Source organism: Perkinsus marinus, assembly GCF_000006405.1.
Source record: "Perkinsus marinus ATCC 50983 genomic scaffold scf_1104296962102, whole genome shotgun sequence".
In the NCBI taxonomy this organism is placed as follows: domain Eukaryota; phylum Perkinsozoa; order Perkinsida; family Perkinsidae; genus Perkinsus; species Perkinsus marinus.
This window is the reverse complement of record NW_003205565.1, coordinates 139142-159418: the sequence shown is the minus strand read 5'-3', so window position 1 is coordinate 159418 and position 20277 is coordinate 139142. Positions and strand designations below refer to the sequence as shown.

The following is a 20277-nucleotide window of genomic DNA, read 5'->3' as shown; positions in this document are numbered from 1 at the left end:
CACAACAACAATACCAACCCTATCAGCAGCAACAACAACAGCAGCAAGCTGCGCCGCCCAATCCATTCGCAGGCTACCCACAGCAGAACAGTAACCCCTTTGCGCCGTATCAAGGCTCTGGAGGAATGCAGCAATTTCGAGGTCTCTGAAGTGTGCTGGGAATCACCAGTGAACTTGTTACTTACCCTCTATATTGCCACTTCGCGCTTGTTGTCTGCTGCGTGTAGTACTTGTACGGTTATTGCTGAGGTCTGGCATAGTCATCATATCAGTTTTCTTAACGCTGCTTTGCTCATTGGGTTACAGTACACCACGAGACAGACCTGTAACTTTCTGAGTAGCACCGAGAGCAGCCATTTCGGCGATGCACTCCACCGTGGCACAATTCCGGGCTCTGGAAACCATCATTTAGTAGTGGCTGCCTGGACACTCCATTGGGTGTTTGTCCAGCATTTCGGGAACCTTAGTTTCGAACGTTGTACTGAACATGGCAGCTGAGATAGCAGCATCAGCGCGCATGATGCCAGGCGAATCGAACTCGGCCCTCGCAGTGACAGTCACTGATTGGAATGTATTTCCGCACAACGTCGTGACGATGGATAGCAATTCCGCATCATAGATAGAGCGACCCACCACTGAGGAAGTTCGAGATTATGCCCTATGGCTTGGACTCACGGACGACGACCACGACCTGTTTTGGATCGCCGTGCAAGTGCTAGTTCTGATCCTGTAGCGAATCTCCACGTCTCGCGAGCCAGGCTCTCACCACACCTATACCGAAGCCATGGGTCCAGTGCCAGACCGACTCTGGTGATGTATTTTTCCACAACTCGAAAACGAAAGAAAGCGTCTGGGACCACCCGTAGAGTGGACTGCTGTTGTCTTCGGCATCCGTAATAGCTAGGTATGACAGTTTCTATCAGCAGGCAGTTGGTGAATACAAGGAGGGGAAATACGATCGCAAGAAGCTGGTGAGCTCACAGGTTTCACCTTAGCTATCTGGTCGGGAGTGTAGACCGATATTCGAAACAGATGAAGGTTGACAAAGAAATTTGAAGTTGCGAAAGTCTTGCTGCTAAACGAATTATACGCGAGTACAAGATACGAATACCAATGAGCTTGGAATAGGAAAGACATGACAGGCTGAACTGGATGATCGCCTTCAGGCTGAGCTCCTATCAGAATCATGGTTGCTAGGCAACCGCAAATCAGCGGCGAAATCTGATCTAAACTACGAGGACAACGATGGTATTAAATTGATAGCTTATTTGCACTCATAGTGCTGTCACCGATGTGATGATCTGTTGTAGAGGAGGCTACGCCTGGCAGTTCACCTCTCAATACAGCAAAGGGCAAGGGAAGCGAGGAGAGGTGAATTCTGGCTCGATTGTGACAGCTAAGGATAGAACTGCATGTTAACAGAATGAGGTCTGTCTTGGCCAGAGCTGAACACGCCGTCGTGTCTAGCAGCGACAGTGAAACTGAACAGTCACCGAGGTATTTCGTCCCGCCCACAGCTAGACCGCCGAGTGGCCCACTCAGGTCTGGCGCTGGTGAGGAACGATCACGAGCAAATGCCGAGCGAAGGAACACAAACGTGAAGGAGTCTGCTACTGTGAATTCCATTGCTCTGTTGAGATTCCACGAGATTGCATTGTAAGGTGTTCACGGAGGTTGAGGAACTTAAAGGCGAAATGCACAGACTTAAACTGAAGCTAGCAGAAGTCAGAGAGAAGAAGGCAGGTGCGAGCACTCCTCTTAACTGATGGAATGGTCCCGTATTGAAGAGTGCTTCAAAACTCGTGGTCACGCCTTTCCTGCCTGGGCTAGGGTTCAGGAGTGATATTGCTCTCATTGTTCGAAGCAGCATATGAACACTCCATCTTTGAAAAATTATTCCATCTCGGAATAGACACACTTTTATTCCCAGAAGTCGACAGGGAAGCTTCTGAGCTTATAAATGCTCACCAGCGCAAGATCGAAGCGGCGAAGGATATTGAAGATGAGGTGGAGAAGACCAAGGAGGCTCTCTCGCAGATTAAAGACGATATTAAAACGACTTCTAAGGTGGAGCTGATACAGTTCGTCCACGACTTTTCTCAGACAACGCATTCAGTTTAATCGAGAAATTTATTTCGTTCGACTAGATAATTCTCGTTACGGTTTAAACTGACTCACTAGCTCGGTGGTCTTATCGGACGTTAACTCGTCAGACACGTGAAGGCTTGGAGACAGACATGGCGACGAAGGAGACAGAGTGGGAGGCTAAGATAGCATCTCTGAAGGTTGCTCTAGAGCGGGGGAAAGAAGAGGTGGTCTTACTGAAGTTAGCGATGGATGCACATGTAAGGGAGAATTAAAATTGTATCCCTGCATCGGAGATTCTCAGAGAAGAGAACACGCAGCTCTCCGCTCGAGATTCGCGGAAGCTCGAGCTCTCATCGCCGCACTGGCGGGAGTGGAGGCTTCTACGAGAGACTCGATTCTTGAGAAGGCAACTCAAACGAAAGATGTATTGGAAGAGATTGCCAGGTCGAGCTCCACTGCTGTTCGTGCGAATCGGATGTTTGCTTTACAGAGTGCGTAGCATGCTCAAGGCTGAGAGGGGTCGGTCGGGGTTCGGCCGAGTTTGTGCTGGCAAAGCGCCAGGAGTCGCTAACGACGCAATTAAGACTACTGAGGCGACCGTCTTGTCCACGCAAAGACACAGGTGAGTTCGCACTGGGATCACATCTCTAGCTGGTTATTTCAGGTACTGGGACGACTTGCTGGGAAGTGATCTGGCGCTACCATCTTCATCGCATGTCGATCTGCCCAAGGCAAGGGATTCCTGTCAAGATTCCGGTGTTGAAACTACATCAGCACATCCGTCGCCAATATCGTTGAGAGAAAAACGAGAGTTCCCCGAATTGACAGAAGTCATGACATTCGGAGAAGAACCCGCAACGAGCTCGGAGGAAAACTCTTGGTGAACATGATGCGAACACGTGGGGTGTCGAACACGAGAATTGTGTTTCAAGTGGATTTCTGAGGGTTTCATTTGTCGAAGTCTCCTACACAGAGGCGTATAAGTTTGAATTGGTTGGCTTTTATTCACGAAGGTTTTCGTGAGGGTTCGAAGCATGATGTTTCAAATGCATACTTCTGCAATGCTAATGTCGTATAATTATCAGACGCGACATTTTTCAACGTCTTTGAGCGTAATCTTGACTCAATAACGCAATAGAGGCATCAAGCGGGCCCAATCTTCAGAAGTGCCTGCTGCATTACTCTCCCCCATGATGAAGATCTCTCTCAGTTCTTGGCAGTATTGGAGTGTTACAACTCTTGACAGCAACTCAATATTAAGGAATCAGGAATAATAGGAAACTACTTTCTTGATAACGTCAAACTAATACAGCCACGGTGATACCGGGGACAACTTGGGCAGCGCGGAGCGTCATGCGATTCGGACGATTATGTGGATTCCCGAGGGAGAGTAGACCTGGTAACACATAAAGTAGAGGCGAATAACGACATAGTTGACAGCAACAGTACGAGTCGACTTACTAGATCACTCATTTCTCCGACGTCTAACGCGAAGGCTGCCTCCTCGAACTCAGCCATCATCTTGCCGTGACCGAACCAGTCCAAGTCGCCACAAAGATTCCCGGCCTTCCGACTCGACAAACCTAACGTTGTCGCAATAACATAAGTCACGCAGAGAAGGTGTATTCCTTACACTCGGAATGCTTCTTGCAGAGTTCTGGGAACTTGCTTGAGTCCTTCTTGAGATCAGCAAGGATGGACATCATAGTGTTCTCGGCCTCCGTCTTTGCTGAGTGAATGAAAAGATACATCATAAAATAATCTAGCCTGCACTAGTCTATGAATTGAGAGTTTCTCGTATGCACATCTACATGCCGATACACAGAGCTCTGCTACGATGTTCACAAGCAAAGGGAACTCCTCCTCATCTACTTACTTCTTGTAACCTGCTTATTCCGGACACGATCACGCGGATTCCTAACATCCTTGTGCTTCATCAAAATATGTTTGCAACGTATCTTCTTCACTTCTCTCGCAGGGCCTGTTCCTAAAAATAGGCGAACGTTTTCACGCACCGACGCAAACAGCGAAAACACCCTTACGCTGCCGCTTGGCCGCCTTGGGCGAGCTCGGATCCTCAAGCGCCTTCGCTTGCTGCTCAGCGAGAAGATCCAGATCCCCAAAAGTCGGTGGTCGCGGCCAATTCAAGAAAACGGTAATAGCAGTCAAATTATCTTGAGAACCTCGTTGGTATCTGCCGAGTAGAATATTCCTCAATTCCACCGAACCAACTTGTGTGAACATGGCCATTAAGATGAAGGCCAAGTGCCATAGTTCAATACTGCTGATTTTAAACTGCAAGCCTCTCGATCTCGTACGCCTCTTGAATGAGTCCTCCTGACGCCGCCTTAGGTTTCCGATTGTACTGCAGTATCTTGGCGCCAATCATCGCTGGTGTCATCACATCTGTAACGCCGTCGCATACGAGAACCTGCGTTAAAAGTCTTCTTTCCTAGAAGCCCTGTCCAGCACGTACAAGCGCAATATCAGTTTCTGGGCTCAGTGTGTAATGGTTGACGCTGGGCTCCGACACCACGAGCTTGTTAGGCGTCTTGAACTCTCGGTCACCAAATGCACGCGATACCGCCAAGGCAATCTGGAGCGAGTATCCTCACTAGAACAAATGCGACCACGGACCCTACCGGTGGCTTCTCCATCGCTCCTAGACCGGCATTGGTAGCCTTCTTGTATGCTTTCATTTTATCTTCGTAGTCTGCCGCGGCTACCCTCACCTGATAAATTACAATCCAGTCACAGTAGCGAACGAAGTAGAAGAGAATTTCGTTTCATTAGTTTCTGATGCTAGGAGATATGCGGTGTTCCTAAATAGAGTCCAAGACGAGCTATACACAAACTTCACGCGATTTTTCGATGCGAGCTTTAGCCCTATTCAATGCAGGATCAACCATCTCCTTACCACGCCACCAGCTGGTGTCACCATCGCTCCGCCATTTTTGACTATGCGCTCCTTCTCTGAACCAAGGAGGGATCACGACGGCCCATGAGCCCCTCTGTCACGACCCACCGGCTTGATCTTCCGGTTTGTGGTTAGTGTGACACGACTTCACTTCCAATTTATAGTTTGGATGCCGCCCTTGCTGCTGCTGCTGATGATGGTGATCATTTCCCGCAGAAGCTGAAGAGATGACACAGTAAATTCTAAGTATCGGACCCCCGCCCTCAAAGAGTACGACAAACCCAGGTCTCCCCTATTGTCACTTACTTTGCACTGGAATGCGTTGCACCAGGAAGCATGCTGAATCGCCGATATTAGCGACGTACAAGTCTATTCCAATAACCAGGGCGATCACTAAAGAGAAGACAACACAACAATTACAACTCGAGTATATTAGGGTACTTCAGCATAGCTCACCTGCTGTGCTCCCATCGGGGATGGTCCTGTATTTCGCAAGAAACTCCTCGTCCAACTCTTTGAAAGAGTCCTCGAAAACCTTGCGCATGAACTGATTTAAAAACTGTATTTTCCATCATCTTCTCGTGCAGCCAAGCGCCCTAACCTCTTCAGTTATCGGCCCCTTATGACTCGCCAGCCGCGGTAAAATCTAAAGCACTTGCAACTTGCCAAAAGTGTTAATACCACGCCTCACTCACCTTGTTATGTGTTTGCTTAATACAGTAGTCCGCACAAGTGACCCCCTGGTGCCCATCATACACCATATACCTGAAAACCAGTGAGTGACCTGTTGCGGAAGTCGAAGACACTATATTTAAAATGACACTGATTGCCACGACTTCAAGTCGAATAAGTTGATTCCCCGGAACGCATCCTAGTGGTATATGGAGGCATTATTAGAATCAATTCCAACTAACACTGGCTGTGCTCAAACCAGGAGAAGCTTCTGAGAAAGCCAGCTCCGAATTCAATAATGGGAATAAGAAGTGAACACACGCCGAATGAACGAATCAAGAAACCACATTAATGGCCCGGCACTCACATTCCAGTGGGGCTGGGCAGATGGTCAAGACTGTACCCGAGCCTCCGCCCGATATCTTTCAAGTCCTTCAACAAGGCATGCTTATCCTCCATCTTCGCCCGCCCTGAGGAATTAGCAATTCTAATCATAATCACTCTTCCGGCGACTCACTTCCCTGCATCATGGTGGCATCAGCGGCTAGTCTCAGCTCCTGGAACGGGTCGTGCCTGGCCATCGCCATTGACAGCCACTCCTCACGTGACAGTTCTCGAAAACTCCCATCGTGTTGCGGCCTGAACATGACGATCAGATCGTTATGCCTCTCTATCAAACGGTGTAACTCCGTTTAGAAAAACATCATCTCCATCGCACGAAGCGAAGGTAATTCCGGAGGTTCACAGTCCGGAACATAAAACCAATGTGATGGAGTATATTAGGCAGTGAATGAATCTGGTCACTTCACGAGAAGTGACCCGAATTCCACCAGAATGAGGCGCAGAACTCCATCGCGCCAGGCCGCCCATCCTCCTCTACTACAAGTATAACTTCTGATTAACCCGCTGGAGCATCGTCCCCGTCACTCCGTGGTAAAACCAGTTACCCGACGAGTCTGACTCGTGCGGCACCCACCTGAAAATACATTCCATGATAAACAATTGCCCAACGAAATTGCATGCAAAGCTCATGAATATGCAATCACTTGCAGGGAACCCTCGCACAGTACGCGGCGCGGGACAGAGTCCGACAGTGTTGACGGCAACTGTTGTTAGTGGACCAAGGCAATTACACACGAAGTACATCACCTCCACTTCATTGTAAATCTATGAGCTCTTCAGCTCGCTGTATGAGTTGTGAATAGCTTTAGCATGCATGGCGCATACTCGCGACAAGGTGAGGAAAGATCGTTACGTACCCCTCTTGGTCCAGCAACCACCGACTCTGCTGTTCTCGTTGCGCCTCGATATTGCCTTCCGTGCTCTCCGAGGCCAGTCCCCCTTCTCTGTGACGGCCTGTCTTATCGTCGCTAGCAGAGCCGCCCTGAAATCGAACCCTCCACGAAACTGCTGATTCCAAGCTTCAGTTTCGCCGATTACCATCCTCATTTAGCACAAAAACGATGTGGACAACTATTGGGTATTCCAGATGGACGCCCAGCGAGGCCGTCCATCTCACACCGAAACGGTCGAGTCATTCTTACCACAGAATCAACTAATTCAACAGCTCCACAAGTCGACTAATAGCCTATACGAGCGGTTAGTCCACGGTTAACACTAGCGAATACTTTTCCTACAACCACGAATGATGAACTTCCTCTTATTCGTCAATACTCATACATTCTCTTATCGCTACTCACAGTGAAGATAACAATGGGACAACCCCTGTTATGACCATGAGCTTCTGTTCCAACTCCTTCATCTGGCGACTAGCCTCCTGAGCCTCTCTCCTATGCTTATCCTCTTCTTGTTTTTGTTTGATCATCCACAGTGGCGTTCCCCGTCCACGACCTGACGATACACCTCTCCTCACTCCTACTACTGGGAGAAGTCAAAATTCACTTAGCAGTGATATCGGTAATCGTAGTATCAGAAACTAGCATGGACTCAGAGAGGATACACCAGCGACAATAACCGATTTCTCCTCTAGCTGAAGACCAACATTTTTCTTGACTAATTCGCTAACTAGCATAGCGTAATCACACGCCGACCAGCGGCTTTCACCCAGTTTCCGAGTTGAAATGGCTAAGCCGAGCATAAAGTGTATGAGCATAGCATGTGACAATCACCCATCCTGTTTACCAGGTACATTGCACTGCAGCTTCCGCTCCGCTTGTCGCTGCGCATGAACGTCCTCAAAGAATACACTCACTGGCTGAGAAGATGGAAAACCTCTTTAATACCACTTCATAGAAGAACGCTCCAATCACAGCCTCCAATATGACTCGCGTTCAGCGATATATATTCTCTAACATCGAGGTTTAATAATTACTAATTCACTACTTGATTATCCCTATTTTACTGCTAACGTTTTACTACTCTCACTTGAGCTGGAATAAACATTTCTACCGTGATCGTCAACCTGCTACTACAACAACACATTCCTACATTCGGTGCCGGTCCATACCGCTGGTTGTACTGATGATCAATGCAGTCAGCGAACTCATCGTCATCTTGTGCTGTCGGGGGAGGAGCCGGGCCAACGTACCCACTGCCTCCTGCATTGCTACTGCTAGTGTTGAAGTCATAGTACTGCGACCCTCCTTGTTGGCCTTCCATTTAAGCCTCAGATAGGGACTAGGAGGACGCGAGCAGGGACAAACACAAAAGCCTGCCATCCTCATATAAGGCAACTCCCAGGCTTTCACTCTTCTCACTATTAACCCAAAGCTTTGGACTCCTAATACGTGAGATAACGAAAATGATTACGACGAATATGTGGAGGGCCAACGAGAGGTGACAGTCTCGACCTCTTCAACCCAGAGCCGTCAATAATATAGAGCCATCGGACACCGGTGTAATGAACGGTAACAGTATACGGGAGATTCGCGATAGATTACTATACCATTCCTCTTTCAGATCAGCTCAGGATGAAGGCTACGAGAGGGACACACTACGCGACCCACGCGAGTTCGATGTTATAATACTATTCATACAACAATCGCGTTCCTATAAAAAACAAACTTTTGAAAAGCCTCAGCCATTATGACGCAATTACATTACCAAATACGCGACCGACAACCTACTGGACAACGACAAACTGGTCCTCTCCACAGATCCCAGCCGAAGACTTCAATGGTCACAAACAAGTACTATGGGAGACAGCACGAACTCCTCGTGAGGGTCAAGCATTGAAATACTATAAAATAGCTTATCGAGATTGAATAGGAGTTACCGTTGGTCTTATGCCTTCATACTAGCAAAGTCCCTCAGATAACTGTTATTCTGTGACGCTTGGTCGGTGACGTCGACGGACTCGCCCGAATGCAACCATTCTCTCCTGCTTCTACCACATTCACAGTGCTAGACGATCTCGACCCGCGCTTGCGTGGCGCTGCTGGGGCCGTCAGTGGGATATCTAACACGTGATTCCAAAGTGTTCTATAATGAAAATCAATACAACAACTGTGTCAGTTTCTACCACCCCAACCAACGTGACCAAAAATTCGTCAGCTTCCCTACCTATTACTCACCTCTAAGGACTATCCCACTGTCCCTAACGTTCTCTCCACGAGTGTTGCCCCCAGCCTCACCCCCCATCAGCAGCATCCTTCGCCTTGCAATAGCAGCTCTAGTACCTAGTTATACTAGATCAAGTCGCCGACGAGCAGATAACAGTCTCACACTGCGCGGGTGGCATCTCCCTCGACAGGGCCAGGTCTAACGCAGTGAGTGTCGATGGTTCAGATGACGGCTCTTCATCGAAACGTTTACGCTTCATCGGAGTTGAAATTGCTGCAGTTGAAGCCTGCGAGCCGCTGAATAGAGAGAAAATACACGAAGGCATCAGGAACAGCCAATATACTACACCTTTCAAATCTCAAATTCAACAAGTGAGAGAACAAATCAAATAAATGAGATTTGATTTTCGACGAATGAAAGGACTTTTTCACGAAATGAAAGTTCAAATTCGAAATGAAAGTTCGAATTCGTAAATGAAATTTATGAATTCGGAAACGCAAGTTCAAATTCGTCGAACACAAGACCAATTTCGACCAATGAAAGCTCGAAATTGATCGAAATTTCATCTACGAATTTGAATTTTCATTTCGTGAAAAACTCCTTTCGCTCGTCGAAATCAAATTTCTTTCGTCAAATTGCTGAATTTGAGATTGAAAAGGTGTATAAGAGTACCACTTCCAACGTCTTACAATCTCAAAGAGGTTCCCTCCACAGCAGCAGATGGACTGCACGCAGCCACACTAGATCCGCTCTGGTTTCCGCTGACCGAACTCGAGCTGTCTGCCCTCCTTCTACGGGCGACCGGATGCTCATGTGAGTGCATTGCGGCAACAACCGCTGCGACACTGAGATGCAGACAGTAACCAAATCCTTCTAGCCGAACGACCTCACTCAAACCCCGGACGGAAGAGCTGCAGCTTCCTTCTGATGTCAACAGCACTCGCGGAGTCTCGTTCCAGCACAGCTGCAGCCGCTTCGCTCACCGCCGCAAACGCAAGTACGTCCCCAGGATAGAACAGAACAGACCTGAAAATCAGTAACAAAAGAATTCTCATAGGGCGTCTGAATTTGCCCTCACCTTCCCCTGAAAGCTTCATTGAGAAATGCTACAGCCTTCTGCTGTAGTCTCTTCCTGAGCTCTCCATCGCCTGTGACGCTCTTCACTATCTGACAAACGACTAAGTCACAAATCAACTTTCATCTGCTCTCAGCTCGACTCTAGATATTATCCGAGTCGTAGTCGACAACAACACGAGCATAAATTCTGCGAGAAAAAACTACCAATGATTCCACAAGGCGATTTAATAAAATCACATAGTCGAATTTGAACCGCCATTTTCCGGGCGCGTCACAATTTCATACCCACCAAAAACGATGTTATTACCGAGCCGACGTGTTTATGTGGGAGATTCAAATCAAACTCGAATCCTGTCAAACACATTATGGCTTCTTCCATTTCGCAAACATCCTGCGCCATCTTCTGAAGTGCCTGCAAATCGATCGAGTGATCGATTTGTCTAGTACCGCGATGACCTACTCGCTGACTGGTATATCGCGACTGTCTCTCGAGCTTCTCATAGCAATCAAGAAGTTGATTCATCCGCAAGCGTATCTGCAAATGCACCAAAAAATACCGGGAAATTTCTTAAAATTTTCCGAGCCTCACCGGAGACCTCTCGCACGACTTGAACGCAAGGAATGTCGCCGCTAACACTACTGGTCGCCAGCCGTACCGCTAAGAGAAAGCACTGCCCGATACCAACTTTTTCGCAAATTACAACTCACCTTCAAACTGTGCACCGCGTAGAACAGATGACAGTACCACATAGCTGTAGCGCGAATCTCCGCGAAATCGTCCGGACCGATGCCGTTTCGATTCGCCGGTATGCAATAGTCAGTCCAGACCCTCTGGCACACCTAAGAAATTCCATTCCAAGATGAATCCAACAGACTCCTTGCCACCTTATCTACAAAGTCAGCGTGACGCACTACTGCTCTATCTTCTGTTGCATCCGTAACTCTGAGAAGAGACGCACTGAGCGACGATCAAAAGCCTCACCCTTCACCAGTTTGAATACTATTATGTAGCCAGTACGCACAAGACTACCAACAACGATGCATTTCAACGACAAAGCATATATAGGTGCAGTGTTGGAATATATTTTCGCTCTCCTCAGCTAAGCTTGGGAGTTTCATCAATAATTATAGACGTTTCCATACGAATCCGAGTAGAAACGTACAGGAATCAATGATAAATTCCAAAAATTTCCTCGGAATTTTCATTCGTCACCAACATATGTGGTTGACCATGTGCATATTTCTCCACACTATAGAGTTGTCTTCCCCGAAATAGCGTGTGAATTCGTAGTGTAACGTGAGTTCGGAAACACAATCATTGTCGACCCACCCGAAATCTTCGGAGTGCGCGTTAGAGGTAGGGAATTCATTCCAACACCAGAAGATATTTCCTCGACAAGCAAAGTACTACTTATCTTTCCGACTGGGACTAGCGACCCTCAAGGCGTCAGGAGAGAACAGTAGCAGCCCCTTGTATGTCTCAGAGCTGCTACATGTCGACTGCTGTGATGAGGCGAATCCAGGCGGTCCATGAGGAGAGATCTGAGACGCGCTGACGGAGGAAAGGATGCCTTCCTTGTGTGTGCTTACCACTGGAGAGGAAGAGTACTCCCCACCGCCTGTGACTGGGCTGTGACTCCCACAGGACCCTGCACTCAGCGGAACTAGACCGCCGAGAACACTGAGGCCTCCACCGCACATCACTATGGGAGCTCGCGATAGCAGGGATGTATCTACAGTGGGGGTGAGTAGGTAGCATTACGAGTCCTGTTGCCTCTAGGATGCTATCGCGCTCAAGACTGGGCAATGCTATTTGGTATACCCCCAGTCTAGATGACTGAATTGTCACACATCCACGATAGGAGTCTTAATCCTCTCAAAACGGAAGGAGTTGGTCCTCTCCGGTGAGTAGCAGCTCTCTAGATGAAACGTATCGAGAAAAGAATAATACAAATGGGTAACAAAATACTACCAGGAGACTCCTGCCTTCCCTGAGAGCACTGGGGCCGATGAGTATGTGCAAGCGTGTCACACTCCTCACTGGGCGCACCAGGGGGTCGCTTTGGCGGACTATCGACGTTGACGAACATTAAAGATATTTTTTGAGTTTTAAAAGATGATATCAAAAACTGGGAACGGCAGTTAATATACTAATCTCCCAACCTACTGCTAATGGAGGTGCGAGGGATGAGGTGCACTCATATCCTCTTAACGATATTGTGCACTTCGTAGATTAACATCGATAATAACGATGCCCCTCGACCGAGTCACCTCGGCCTGGAACGAGGCGACCATTGGCTCGTATGCCTCAGTTCATAAAATACCACTGAAATCTGTGATCGGTCCTGGAATCGTGATATACCCGCGAGAAAAGCAGAACATCGAATATTCTCCAAAATTGTCTACAGTGGAGACATTATTAATGACCAACTTGAAAACTTGCAATCCTTTGGTGTACACGTGCCAGTACTGTATATTCTACACCAATACGGCGTCAGCTTCTCCTCTTCAATGGTTCAGACATCTTCGATCCACTAGTAGCGATACAATACAGCAGTGTTAACGCAAGATGATTCACTTGAAGAATTGAAGTATGTATATAGGAGATCATGCTATGCCGTTTTTCATTCCTTCGGCCTCTTTAATCTACATATCATCTTGGAGTAGTACTTGCGGAGAGGCTACTGCTCGCTATAACCAACAATCTTTTGTAAAACAGTGGAGGCTAAAAACTCACACGGAAAGTCTGTGAGGAATTAGCTTGCGTTAGAGGTGTGGTTCGTCGCGCCAGTACTACTCCTATGCGTGGGCTGGGGAAAGCTGTTTTCACTGATGCGTCTTGATCTGTATTTCCTAGAGCTCAGTTGTTTTTGATTCCCTCCATCTAGCCATGCTCAATTTCATTCCCAAGACGTGCCAGTCGGTGTCGTTCCTGTAAGTCGCTCGTCTACCACTACCCCCAAACTGTGAGTTCTCCTGATAGGTACGGAAAGCGTGCCGTGCAGAGGATCGCTGTTGGAGCTGCTGGACGGGAGGTGGAGGTAGGGCTACTCGGAAGTTTCCTATACCTTCTGTAGGATTCCCCAGGTCCCCATCGACGTTGTGAGGGACATCCCAGAAATGTGCGACACGTCAGCATCGTACATTGGAAATAAATATCAAGCGCTGCCATGGTAGTGCTTCTCGTCACGTTTCGTCATTTGAGATTTTCTCTCAGGAATGAGTTCATCCGTATTAAACTCGATGCGCGAAATTTGATGGACGCTAACGTCAAGACTGCCCTCACGGATTTGGACTGGTACGAGAAGGTTAGGTAAGGAGTTGAACGTTTACTTTGGGTTTTCATATCCCGTCGTTAGGGCGGTCTATGCTACCTCGCAAACGGCAACTGAAATGGATGTCGTATCGAAAATGACGGAGCAGATGGCTGGCAAGGGCTTGAAGTAATACGGCAGGCCACTTCTCTACCTTTCCTCTCTACTGTGGGGCCAGTACAGCGCGGGCTGGGTTTGGATCCGCCCTCGAAATGCGTGTCACTGTGTCACTGCTATTCACTTTGATGTTATATCTCGCTCAACTTTGATAGTTTGTCCGTATGGGCATACGTCATATTTTTTGGTCTGTTAGCATATTATGTAGATCTCGGCGATCTATATCATTCACACTGTATCGATTGCTCTCGAAAATATCTATATCATGGGAGATTCGTTTCATTCGGAGTAGACTGTCATTAGGGCTGTGCACATTCTGTCTAGGTACCCGGTCGCAAAGCAGTAGGTTGATGACATTATTGACATTTTTGGGAGTATTTCCTGCGTGTCGGCTCTGCGGTTTCGATGAGATATTCTATGTAGAGTTCATAACATCGTCGTGAATACCAAAAATCACCTCTCTACGAGTGGGATGAATCGTGAATATCTAGATGAGCAATCTAGTGTTGTTCTGCATCTACTGGTCGCCGTGGACTTTCGTGCAGCAGGAGGACCCCATGTGGATGGTTCATATGCTCTAGTGGGATTTGTTCAGCCCTCGACCATGGGCGTAGCCTGACTGTTGTTGACAGTATTGGTCATATTTGGAGGACCTGGCATCTCGTGTCGAAGTGTATTTCATGTGTGCATGATTGGCACTGGGTGAAATCACTTGTGAGGATTAGAACTGAAAGGGCGGTCGCCGCCCACACACAATCTCAGCCGCCTTTCTCCAGAATGACAATGTCAGTGATGGAGCTAATTTATTCGTCATTTCGTTAATTCTATTGTAGAAGTTGCTTTACTATGAGCGACCTAATTTCCCAGAGTCTCAGATTGCTGCCGGATACCGCACCGCTGACAAATCGTACAGCGATAGCGGTCCATTTGTGCATCCTAGAGAGCGGATATTGTCCAGCGGAGCCTCGAGTTGAACGGCAAGCGTCTGGCGAGATCGCGATGTCGATCGTTCCTATGGAGTGGCTGCGGGAGGGAGTTCAAGTCTTCTCGGGTCGATACTGCCGCCGGGGTGGAATCGGCCGAGAATTGGAAGTGAAAATGGTGCCGACCAGTTCGGGTAAAGTGAGTGTGCATGCGTGCAAAATTGCGGCTGGGGACGAGAAGGAAGCACTCAGTGGGGCAGAGGTCGATGCTGTTGATATGAATAATTTAAACTCATTGCGAGAGAAGGTCGTTGATATGCTCACCAAGTTGGAGCCACGGACGCTGACCTCGGTGGAGACTAGGAGGGATGAGGCAGGCGAGGAGACGCGAGATCGTCGTACGAATCATGAAGGAGAGAATGTAATATGAGGTCCGGAAGGTCTGTATGCAGTGTTTTCGGAATATAGTTGTGAAGTTTAGCTTTATGATTTTTCATGAGAGCATTCGTGAAATTGTTGTGGTATGGCTCTGACGTGAGTACTTCAGCACGATGAGTAATAATCAGATAATCCCACCAGTTCGCGGTGAACTTGATGATGTTACGCGTGTAGGTGGTCATTCCATTGATCGCTTTTTCAGCCCTACACTTACACCAGCCCGCCTAATATCATAAGAGACCCTACCACGGGGGTAGGAGGTGCTGGAGGCCTCCTTGTAGGTCCGAGGGATCCGATGTTCACGGGTGGAGTGCCACAGAATGGTCCGGGCAGTCTGCAACCGCGATGGGATCCTATGGGCCCTGCTGGATTCGACGGTAAGTCTCGGAGAAGCAGTAGATGGGCAAACGTCAATAAGACCACCCTACGTTGGCACAGTTCTTCATCGTGTAAGTGTCTTCTCGATGTTGCTCGCATTTCAGGAGAACCCGACTATGACCACGAGGTGCCACCGCGGTTCAACAGACCTCCACCTCCTGGTAAAGGGTTTGGAGGGCCCAGAGGCGGAGGCTTCGGTGGCTCTGGCTCCTTTGGTGGTGGATTTATGTGATTGCCATTTTTCACTCGATATAGTGGATATAACAGTTTCATTTACTAACTATCATGTTGAGCCGATGAATGTGGGTAACGGAAGTATGCAGTTGTCACTGTATGGCCGTTGATCCTCCTGCCACAGGAGAGCAGCAAGAGCCGACGCGGCGGACCGCATATGGGCGAGAACGTCTACCATTTACGCCACGCACGTACAAAATGATAAAACGTGACTGCGAGGTGATAGGGGATGAATCGCGAAAAATGCCAAGTCGGATGGTTGTAGAATATGAATACTCATGGGAAACGTAAAGCCGTTTTTTGTGGTACGTGGAAGTTCTATGTGGGAGGGACTGTTTAGGTAGTTGTCGAGTTGGAGCTCTATGGGAGTTTCCGAATCAGCTGGCGTCACCAGTCACGGCTGTTCACAGATTGTTGACTTTAGGTTGGTTTCGTGGAGGCGTCTCGGGAGATCGACCGTCTCAAGAAAGGGACATTCCCGGATTTTGAGACAGGCGAGATGGTGGCTGGAGAACTACAGGCTACGAAAAGTACTATTTGGAGGGCGCGTAGAGACTCACAGATCGTTTTAGTGGTGCTGTTCTAGAGCGGCATCTTGGGTCGTCACTCAGGTATGCCAAACCTGCGTCCGTCCAGCCGTGCCACGACAGCCCAGTCCCTGATTTCGTCCACTACGCGAAGAACGCCCAAGCACCTCCAGCGGCGGCAGAATAGTGGCGAGTTGGATGAGGGGAGGAAAGTTAGGGTTATGGGACGAACAGTAGGTTAGGTCATATCGGGTGGAGTGATATGATGCTCCTGATGGCCTTCGTGGTCTATACGGGCGATTTAATTCACTCCGTTGGAATCTCAAAACCGCCTCTACGAATGCTAAGATTCCTTTCTATAGTTGAGTTCGAGGAGATTGATGAAAAGCCCCCAACCAAATGTTGCTGTCAGATTTCCGAAACTGGCATTAATCGCATTGGGAATCCGAGAGTTCGCGTTCTTGCTAAGGTAAGAAAATGTATGATGTGTATCGCTCCTATCAATGGTCTCAGATCGAGATGAACCGACGGCACAAGACGCTCAGGAAGGCTACGCTCATGAGTGTACCTTGGCGTAGCACAGGCCTAGTGGATGTGAACACACTGCAACGAGAATGTGTACGTCATTGTGGGGCGAGTGACGTGGGTAGTGCCTCGATCGGTCAGGTGCGGCTGAATGCCAGCGGCTCGTCGTCGACTAAAGAGATTATGGAGGAGTGGAAGCATAGGGTGTCGCAGGGCATGAGCAGAACACCGATACGGCGTCGGCTGGATGCAGCGCTCGCTCGCCTATCTGGGTCGTCCCCTTCCCCGGGAGATCCACCACCAGCAAACTCAGGGGACTCCACCAGTCCACAGTCTGAGGGTCGCCGCTTAGGAAAATCGGTGACGGTGGGGTCGCTCCTGTCACCGGAGGTGGACTTCATCAGTGAGAATCGGAGCACGGTAGGGGTCTGTATTCTCTCGTTCCGATAAACCTGGTTCGAGATGTGCGACGTTTTTACGCAGGGAAAAACGTCCGGACATTACTTGAATGTTCTACTCATTTTACGAGCCATACAGTGAGCCAGCAGTAATGATGGTCCTATATTTCAGGCTCAACTTCATGCATCATCTCCCGATCACAAATTACGCCAAGTAAGCCGTCGAATTGCTTTATCGCATTCGTGTTATGGTAGGTTAGATGGATGGTAGAGAAGCGAGAAAACCGCATGCGATCGGCTCTCCTGAGTCGACAAGGGTCGCTTGGGGCGTGCAGCAGAGTGTAATACTGTTCGTGCATGGCATTGCTCTAGACTCTAGTCTTTACGTGGCTCGTAAATTCATGTGGTGGTACTTAGGGACGACCTGAAGGGGCACCGCAGGCTGAGACGCTGTAAGAGTGCCGAAGCTTATGGTGGATCGACCTCTGCTGCTGGTAGTGTCTTCAAGGGGCGAGGGCGGATCAGAGTAGGGAGAAAATTTTGGAAGTATTGAGCGTATCTCCCATAGAACAGCTCAGTCTTGCGTGACGTTAAGTCACCATCTCGTGAACATTTCTCGAGTGATGTATCCTTGGAATCTACTTGGCATTGATTTATCCGATGGGAGCATCTACTATGTGCTTTGAGTCTTCAGGTCACCTGGACGCACGCACGCGCAAGCCGGACGATCAGCTGAAATCTCGTCAAAAGCAGTGGCTCGAGGTCACTAGGAATTAGAAACGGTGAGGTATTACCAAAATCGATTCCCTTCAGTTTCTCTCGGCTGCGTCCGGCGCTCTGAAGATGCGGAACTACGCGCTGTCGAAGCACGTCTCGACCGATGTCAAGTTGCGGTGAGTCCAACGTTTTCGTGATTGCGATCTATGTTCGACGGTTCAGGTCTTCTACTCCGCGATTTCGGTCATCGCGTAAACGTTGGACACTGGCTGTGAATGCATGGTTAGTCTACTTCACTTGTCGTGCGCCTTCCTGTCATCTTCGTTCATGCCAGCGTGAGGTTTTTGAGACCGCTGTGGAGGATGCGAAGGAGGGCCCATGCAGCTGAAGTGGTGCGGAATTTCCTGGTAACGACATCGCACGCGGGAAAACTGAGGTGAGAGGAACTCTTTGAAAATCAGTTTCGATCTTCTGGTGATGTCAGTCTTGCCGTGAAGCGATTGCTGTGGAACATTAGGAGATTCCAAAGACTGTGGAGGCAGTTTCACGAAGATAAGCAGATGACGCTGCTTACTCAGTGGATACCGGCTTTCATCGAGGCGGAGCGACAGTACCTCACAGAGCTCTACCAGAACAACTCGGTAGGGGACAGCCCTACCGCGTGGACCGAAGAAAAGTCAACTGCTCGAATTTCGTGTAATTTCAGGCGGCAGAAATCATCGTGAGAGACCCACCCGTAGATGAAATTGAAAACTGGTTTGAAGCTTGGCAGAATGCGGCTTCCTATGGGAAGAATCGCTCGATGGGAAGCCAACGGGGAACGCCTGTCCGCGATCGACGTGAGAGTCCTGGGATCTCGAGCCGCACTTGATGAGTGCACTAGGGTGTTCATCAGAGAGTCGTCGTTCTAGCATGGGAATCTCTGCGAGCGCGCCTACCCTGCGAAAGGCGGTGAGGGTTACTCTGAGCACGCCAAAACTGGCCGGGACTACTGCGGGTCGACGGAGCGAAGCTGGGCGAAGATCTCGAGTAAATCGAGGGGGTTACTCGTGCCTTTTATATCACCTTGTTGGTCAGGTGTCTTTTCGTGACTCTAATCTATTGCAATCGCAGTCATTGCGACATAGCACTTCCCGTCCCAGTGTAAAGAAGATGTCTATACGGATAAAGAGCCTCGGAATATCCAGGAGAAGTTTTTTCGGGCCGCAGGACGAGGAAATGATGGCGGGGGTCGCCTTGGCGCAGCTGAAGGCTAGAGTTAAGGCGGCCACTCTGCATCCAGTGGGTGCCTCCAGTCGGTGACACTACGCGGATGTTGCTTCTCGCAGGCACTTCGTTTTGGTCTGTTGTCCGCGGAGTATTCTCGTCGTATGCGGAATAAGGCGATTTCTGCGAGAAAGTTGGTACTTTCTATGAGAGAGGCTTTGACACGTCTGCGGAACTGGGTGGGTGAATTTGGAGATCTCTTGTGGAGCTCCGCTACTTTCAGATTGAGTTTGCTAGGATATTCCGTCTGGACGCCCAGTCGGCCTCTCTTCTTCTGGTTCCCAGTGTAAGCACGTCGCTTGAGTCTTGCACATTGATGACGATTTCTAGCATAATCTCACCACGGGTATGCACGGTGATGGTAACAAGAGTCTAGAGTTCACAGCCGAAACTATGATGGAGTTCGTCAGGACCAATCACGAGTACGTCCTGGAGTTGCAGCATCTGTCGACTTTTGATGTTATCAGGTTGTATGGTAGCGCGTGTGTAACGGCATCGGATCCGGATAAGGCTAAGCGCGACTGCCACAAATCTACCGTAACGCTGGCAGTGCCGGTAGGATGACGCTGTTGATAAGATCTTGTCCTCCCAACTCGCCGCCAGTCAGTAACGGTGTCAGGGTAACGGTGCTACTCGGAAGGACGTCCCGAATCGCGTGAGCAGTAGGAATTCTACGCGGAGGAGCAGCGATGAGCACAAGAAGCTCCCCCCGCAGGGATCGGTCACCAACTTGAAGGTATTGTTGGCCGCTTGAAGGGATTTCTCAATGGGGTAGAGTTCACGAGAGTATATGGGGTCAGGTCATCAGTAGTCAATACTATTGATGAGTGGGTTACTCATCGTTTAATTTTTCGCTGACCTCTTATTTACTTCTAACTGGCTCGTGAATGTTGTCTGTACATATAAGCTCTGGTCAGAACCCCACTTGTAGGAGCCGGAGTACTAGTATATTGCTCTCGAGCTTCGCTCGATCGTCTTGGAGGTTTAGATGCTTTCGAACTGCTTGGTCTTGGCGCTCTCAGGACTGTTTCGCCTTGGCTAAAGCATATGAAGATGAGTTGTGGAAAGAAGCTGTGAAACAGGAGGAAGCGGCGATGAAAGTAGCGAAAGCTATGCAGTCTTCAAGGCGTGCATCATAGCGATATCCATGTTGTCGAGTCGCGC

General features: G+C 48.9%; 7 protein-coding genes across 8 annotated transcripts; 5 read left to right on the top strand and 2 right to left on the bottom strand.

The window, feature by feature from the left end:
* Window positions 1-625: 625 nt before the first annotated feature.
* On the top strand, window positions 626-862 carry Pmar_PMAR017297 (conserved hypothetical protein; the record flags this gene model as incomplete). The annotated part of the gene is made up of 2 exons (XM_002772021.1): window positions 626-712; window positions 759-862. Coding segments are annotated over 2 exons (191 nt in total), but the record flags the coding sequence as incomplete, so codon positions are not given.
* An 832-nt stretch (window positions 863-1694) lies between these two features.
* Window positions 1695-2972, top strand: Pmar_PMAR017296 (hypothetical protein; the record flags this gene model as incomplete). The annotated part of the gene is made up of 6 exons (XM_002772020.1): window positions 1695-1743; window positions 1913-2067; window positions 2214-2345; window positions 2390-2532; window positions 2579-2710; window positions 2753-2972. 6 exons carry the CDS (start codon window positions 1695-1697, stop codon window positions 2970-2972), a joined length of 831 nt encoding a protein of 276 aa, XP_002772066.1.
* A 401-nt stretch (window positions 2973-3373) lies between these two features.
* Window positions 3374-8296, bottom strand: Pmar_PMAR017295 (protein phosphatase 2c, putative; the record flags this gene model as incomplete). Its single annotated transcript, XM_002772019.1, has 20 exons — window positions 3374-3484; window positions 3550-3671; window positions 3722-3817; window positions 3965-4075; window positions 4131-4282; window positions 4407-4519; window positions 4565-4684; window positions 4731-4820; window positions 5006-5061; window positions 5114-5224; window positions 5312-5398; window positions 5462-5552; window positions 5701-5770; window positions 6045-6147; window positions 6195-6316; window positions 6561-6653; window positions 6937-7061; window positions 7413-7528; window positions 7820-7892; window positions 8126-8296. 20 exons carry the CDS (start codon window positions 8294-8296, stop codon window positions 3440-3442), a joined length of 2067 nt encoding a protein of 688 aa, XP_002772065.1. The 3' UTR covers window positions 3374-3439.
* Window positions 8297-8442: 146 nt separating this feature from the next.
* Window positions 8443-12366, bottom strand: Pmar_PMAR017294 (hypothetical protein; the record flags this gene model as incomplete). 2 transcript variants are annotated; one of them, XM_002772017.1, is made up of 14 exons in its annotated part: window positions 8443-9095; window positions 9211-9315; window positions 9362-9495; window positions 9889-10044; window positions 10091-10225; window positions 10278-10366; window positions 10584-10688; window positions 10737-10811; window positions 10866-10934; window positions 10985-11116; window positions 11162-11219; window positions 11688-11818; window positions 11867-12009; window positions 12249-12366. In XM_002772017.1, 14 exons carry the CDS (start codon window positions 12364-12366, stop codon window positions 8947-8949), a joined length of 1599 nt encoding a protein of 532 aa, XP_002772063.1. In that variant the 3' UTR covers window positions 8443-8946. The 2 variants fall into 2 exon arrangements, with proteins under 2 accessions (XP_002772063.1, XP_002772064.1); XM_002772018.1 differs by having other exon boundaries at window positions 8443-9315.
* Window positions 12367-13150: 784 nt separating this feature from the next.
* On the top strand, window positions 13151-14115 carry Pmar_PMAR017293 (conserved hypothetical protein). Its single transcript, XM_002772016.1, has 6 exons — window positions 13151-13210; window positions 13260-13317; window positions 13364-13449; window positions 13494-13589; window positions 13636-13719; window positions 14032-14115. The coding sequence occupies exons 1-6, from the start codon at window positions 13167-13169 to the stop codon at window positions 14051-14053; spliced, it is 390 nt and encodes a 129-aa protein (XP_002772062.1). The 5' UTR covers window positions 13151-13166; the 3' UTR covers window positions 14054-14115.
* A 423-nt stretch (window positions 14116-14538) lies between these two features.
* Window positions 14539-15720, top strand: Pmar_PMAR017292 (hypothetical protein). Its single transcript, XM_002772015.1, has 3 exons — window positions 14539-15051; window positions 15271-15445; window positions 15551-15720. Exons 1-3 carry the CDS (start codon window positions 14554-14556, stop codon window positions 15676-15678), a joined length of 801 nt encoding a protein of 266 aa, XP_002772061.1. The 5' UTR covers window positions 14539-14553; the 3' UTR covers window positions 15679-15720.
* Window positions 15721-15779: 59 nt separating this feature from the next.
* On the top strand, window positions 15780-19867 carry Pmar_PMAR017291 (hypothetical protein; the record flags this gene model as incomplete). The annotated part of the gene is made up of 20 exons (XM_002772014.1): window positions 15780-15899; window positions 16105-16210; window positions 16292-16440; window positions 16620-16676; window positions 16721-16825; window positions 16874-17152; window positions 17303-17344; window positions 17386-17471; window positions 17548-17624; window positions 17825-17892; window positions 17944-18023; window positions 18182-18283; window positions 18332-18488; window positions 18588-18686; window positions 18925-19128; window positions 19176-19292; window positions 19337-19399; window positions 19444-19535; window positions 19581-19668; window positions 19733-19867. 20 exons carry the CDS (start codon window positions 15780-15782, stop codon window positions 19865-19867), a joined length of 2226 nt encoding a protein of 741 aa, XP_002772060.1.
* Between the last annotated feature and the right edge of the window lie 410 nt (window positions 19868-20277).

Excerpts from the sequence above, each read along its gene's own strand:
- Pmar_PMAR017293 (XM_002772016.1), top strand. The coding sequence starts at position 13,167 with ATGCTCAATTTCATTCCCAAGACGTGCCAGTCGGTGTCGTTCCT. Across the intron at positions 13,318-13,363 it reads CTGCTGGACGGGAGGTGGAG|GTCCCCATCGACGTTGTGAG; the intron begins GTAGGGCTACTC and ends AGGATTCCCCAG. Across the intron at positions 13,450-13,493 it reads AAATATCAAGCGCTGCCATG|GAATGAGTTCATCCGTATTA; the intron begins GTAGTGCTTCTC and ends ATTTTCTCTCAG.
- Pmar_PMAR017292 (XM_002772015.1), top strand. The coding sequence starts at position 14,554 with ATGAGCGACCTAATTTCCCAGAGTCTCAGATTGCTGCCGGATACCGCA. Across the intron at positions 15,052-15,270 it reads CGAATCATGAAGGAGAGAAT|CCCTACACTTACACCAGCCC; the intron begins GTAATATGAGGT and ends TCGCTTTTTCAG. Across the intron at positions 15,446-15,550 it reads GGGCCCTGCTGGATTCGACG|GAGAACCCGACTATGACCAC; the intron begins GTAAGTCTCGGA and ends CTCGCATTTCAG.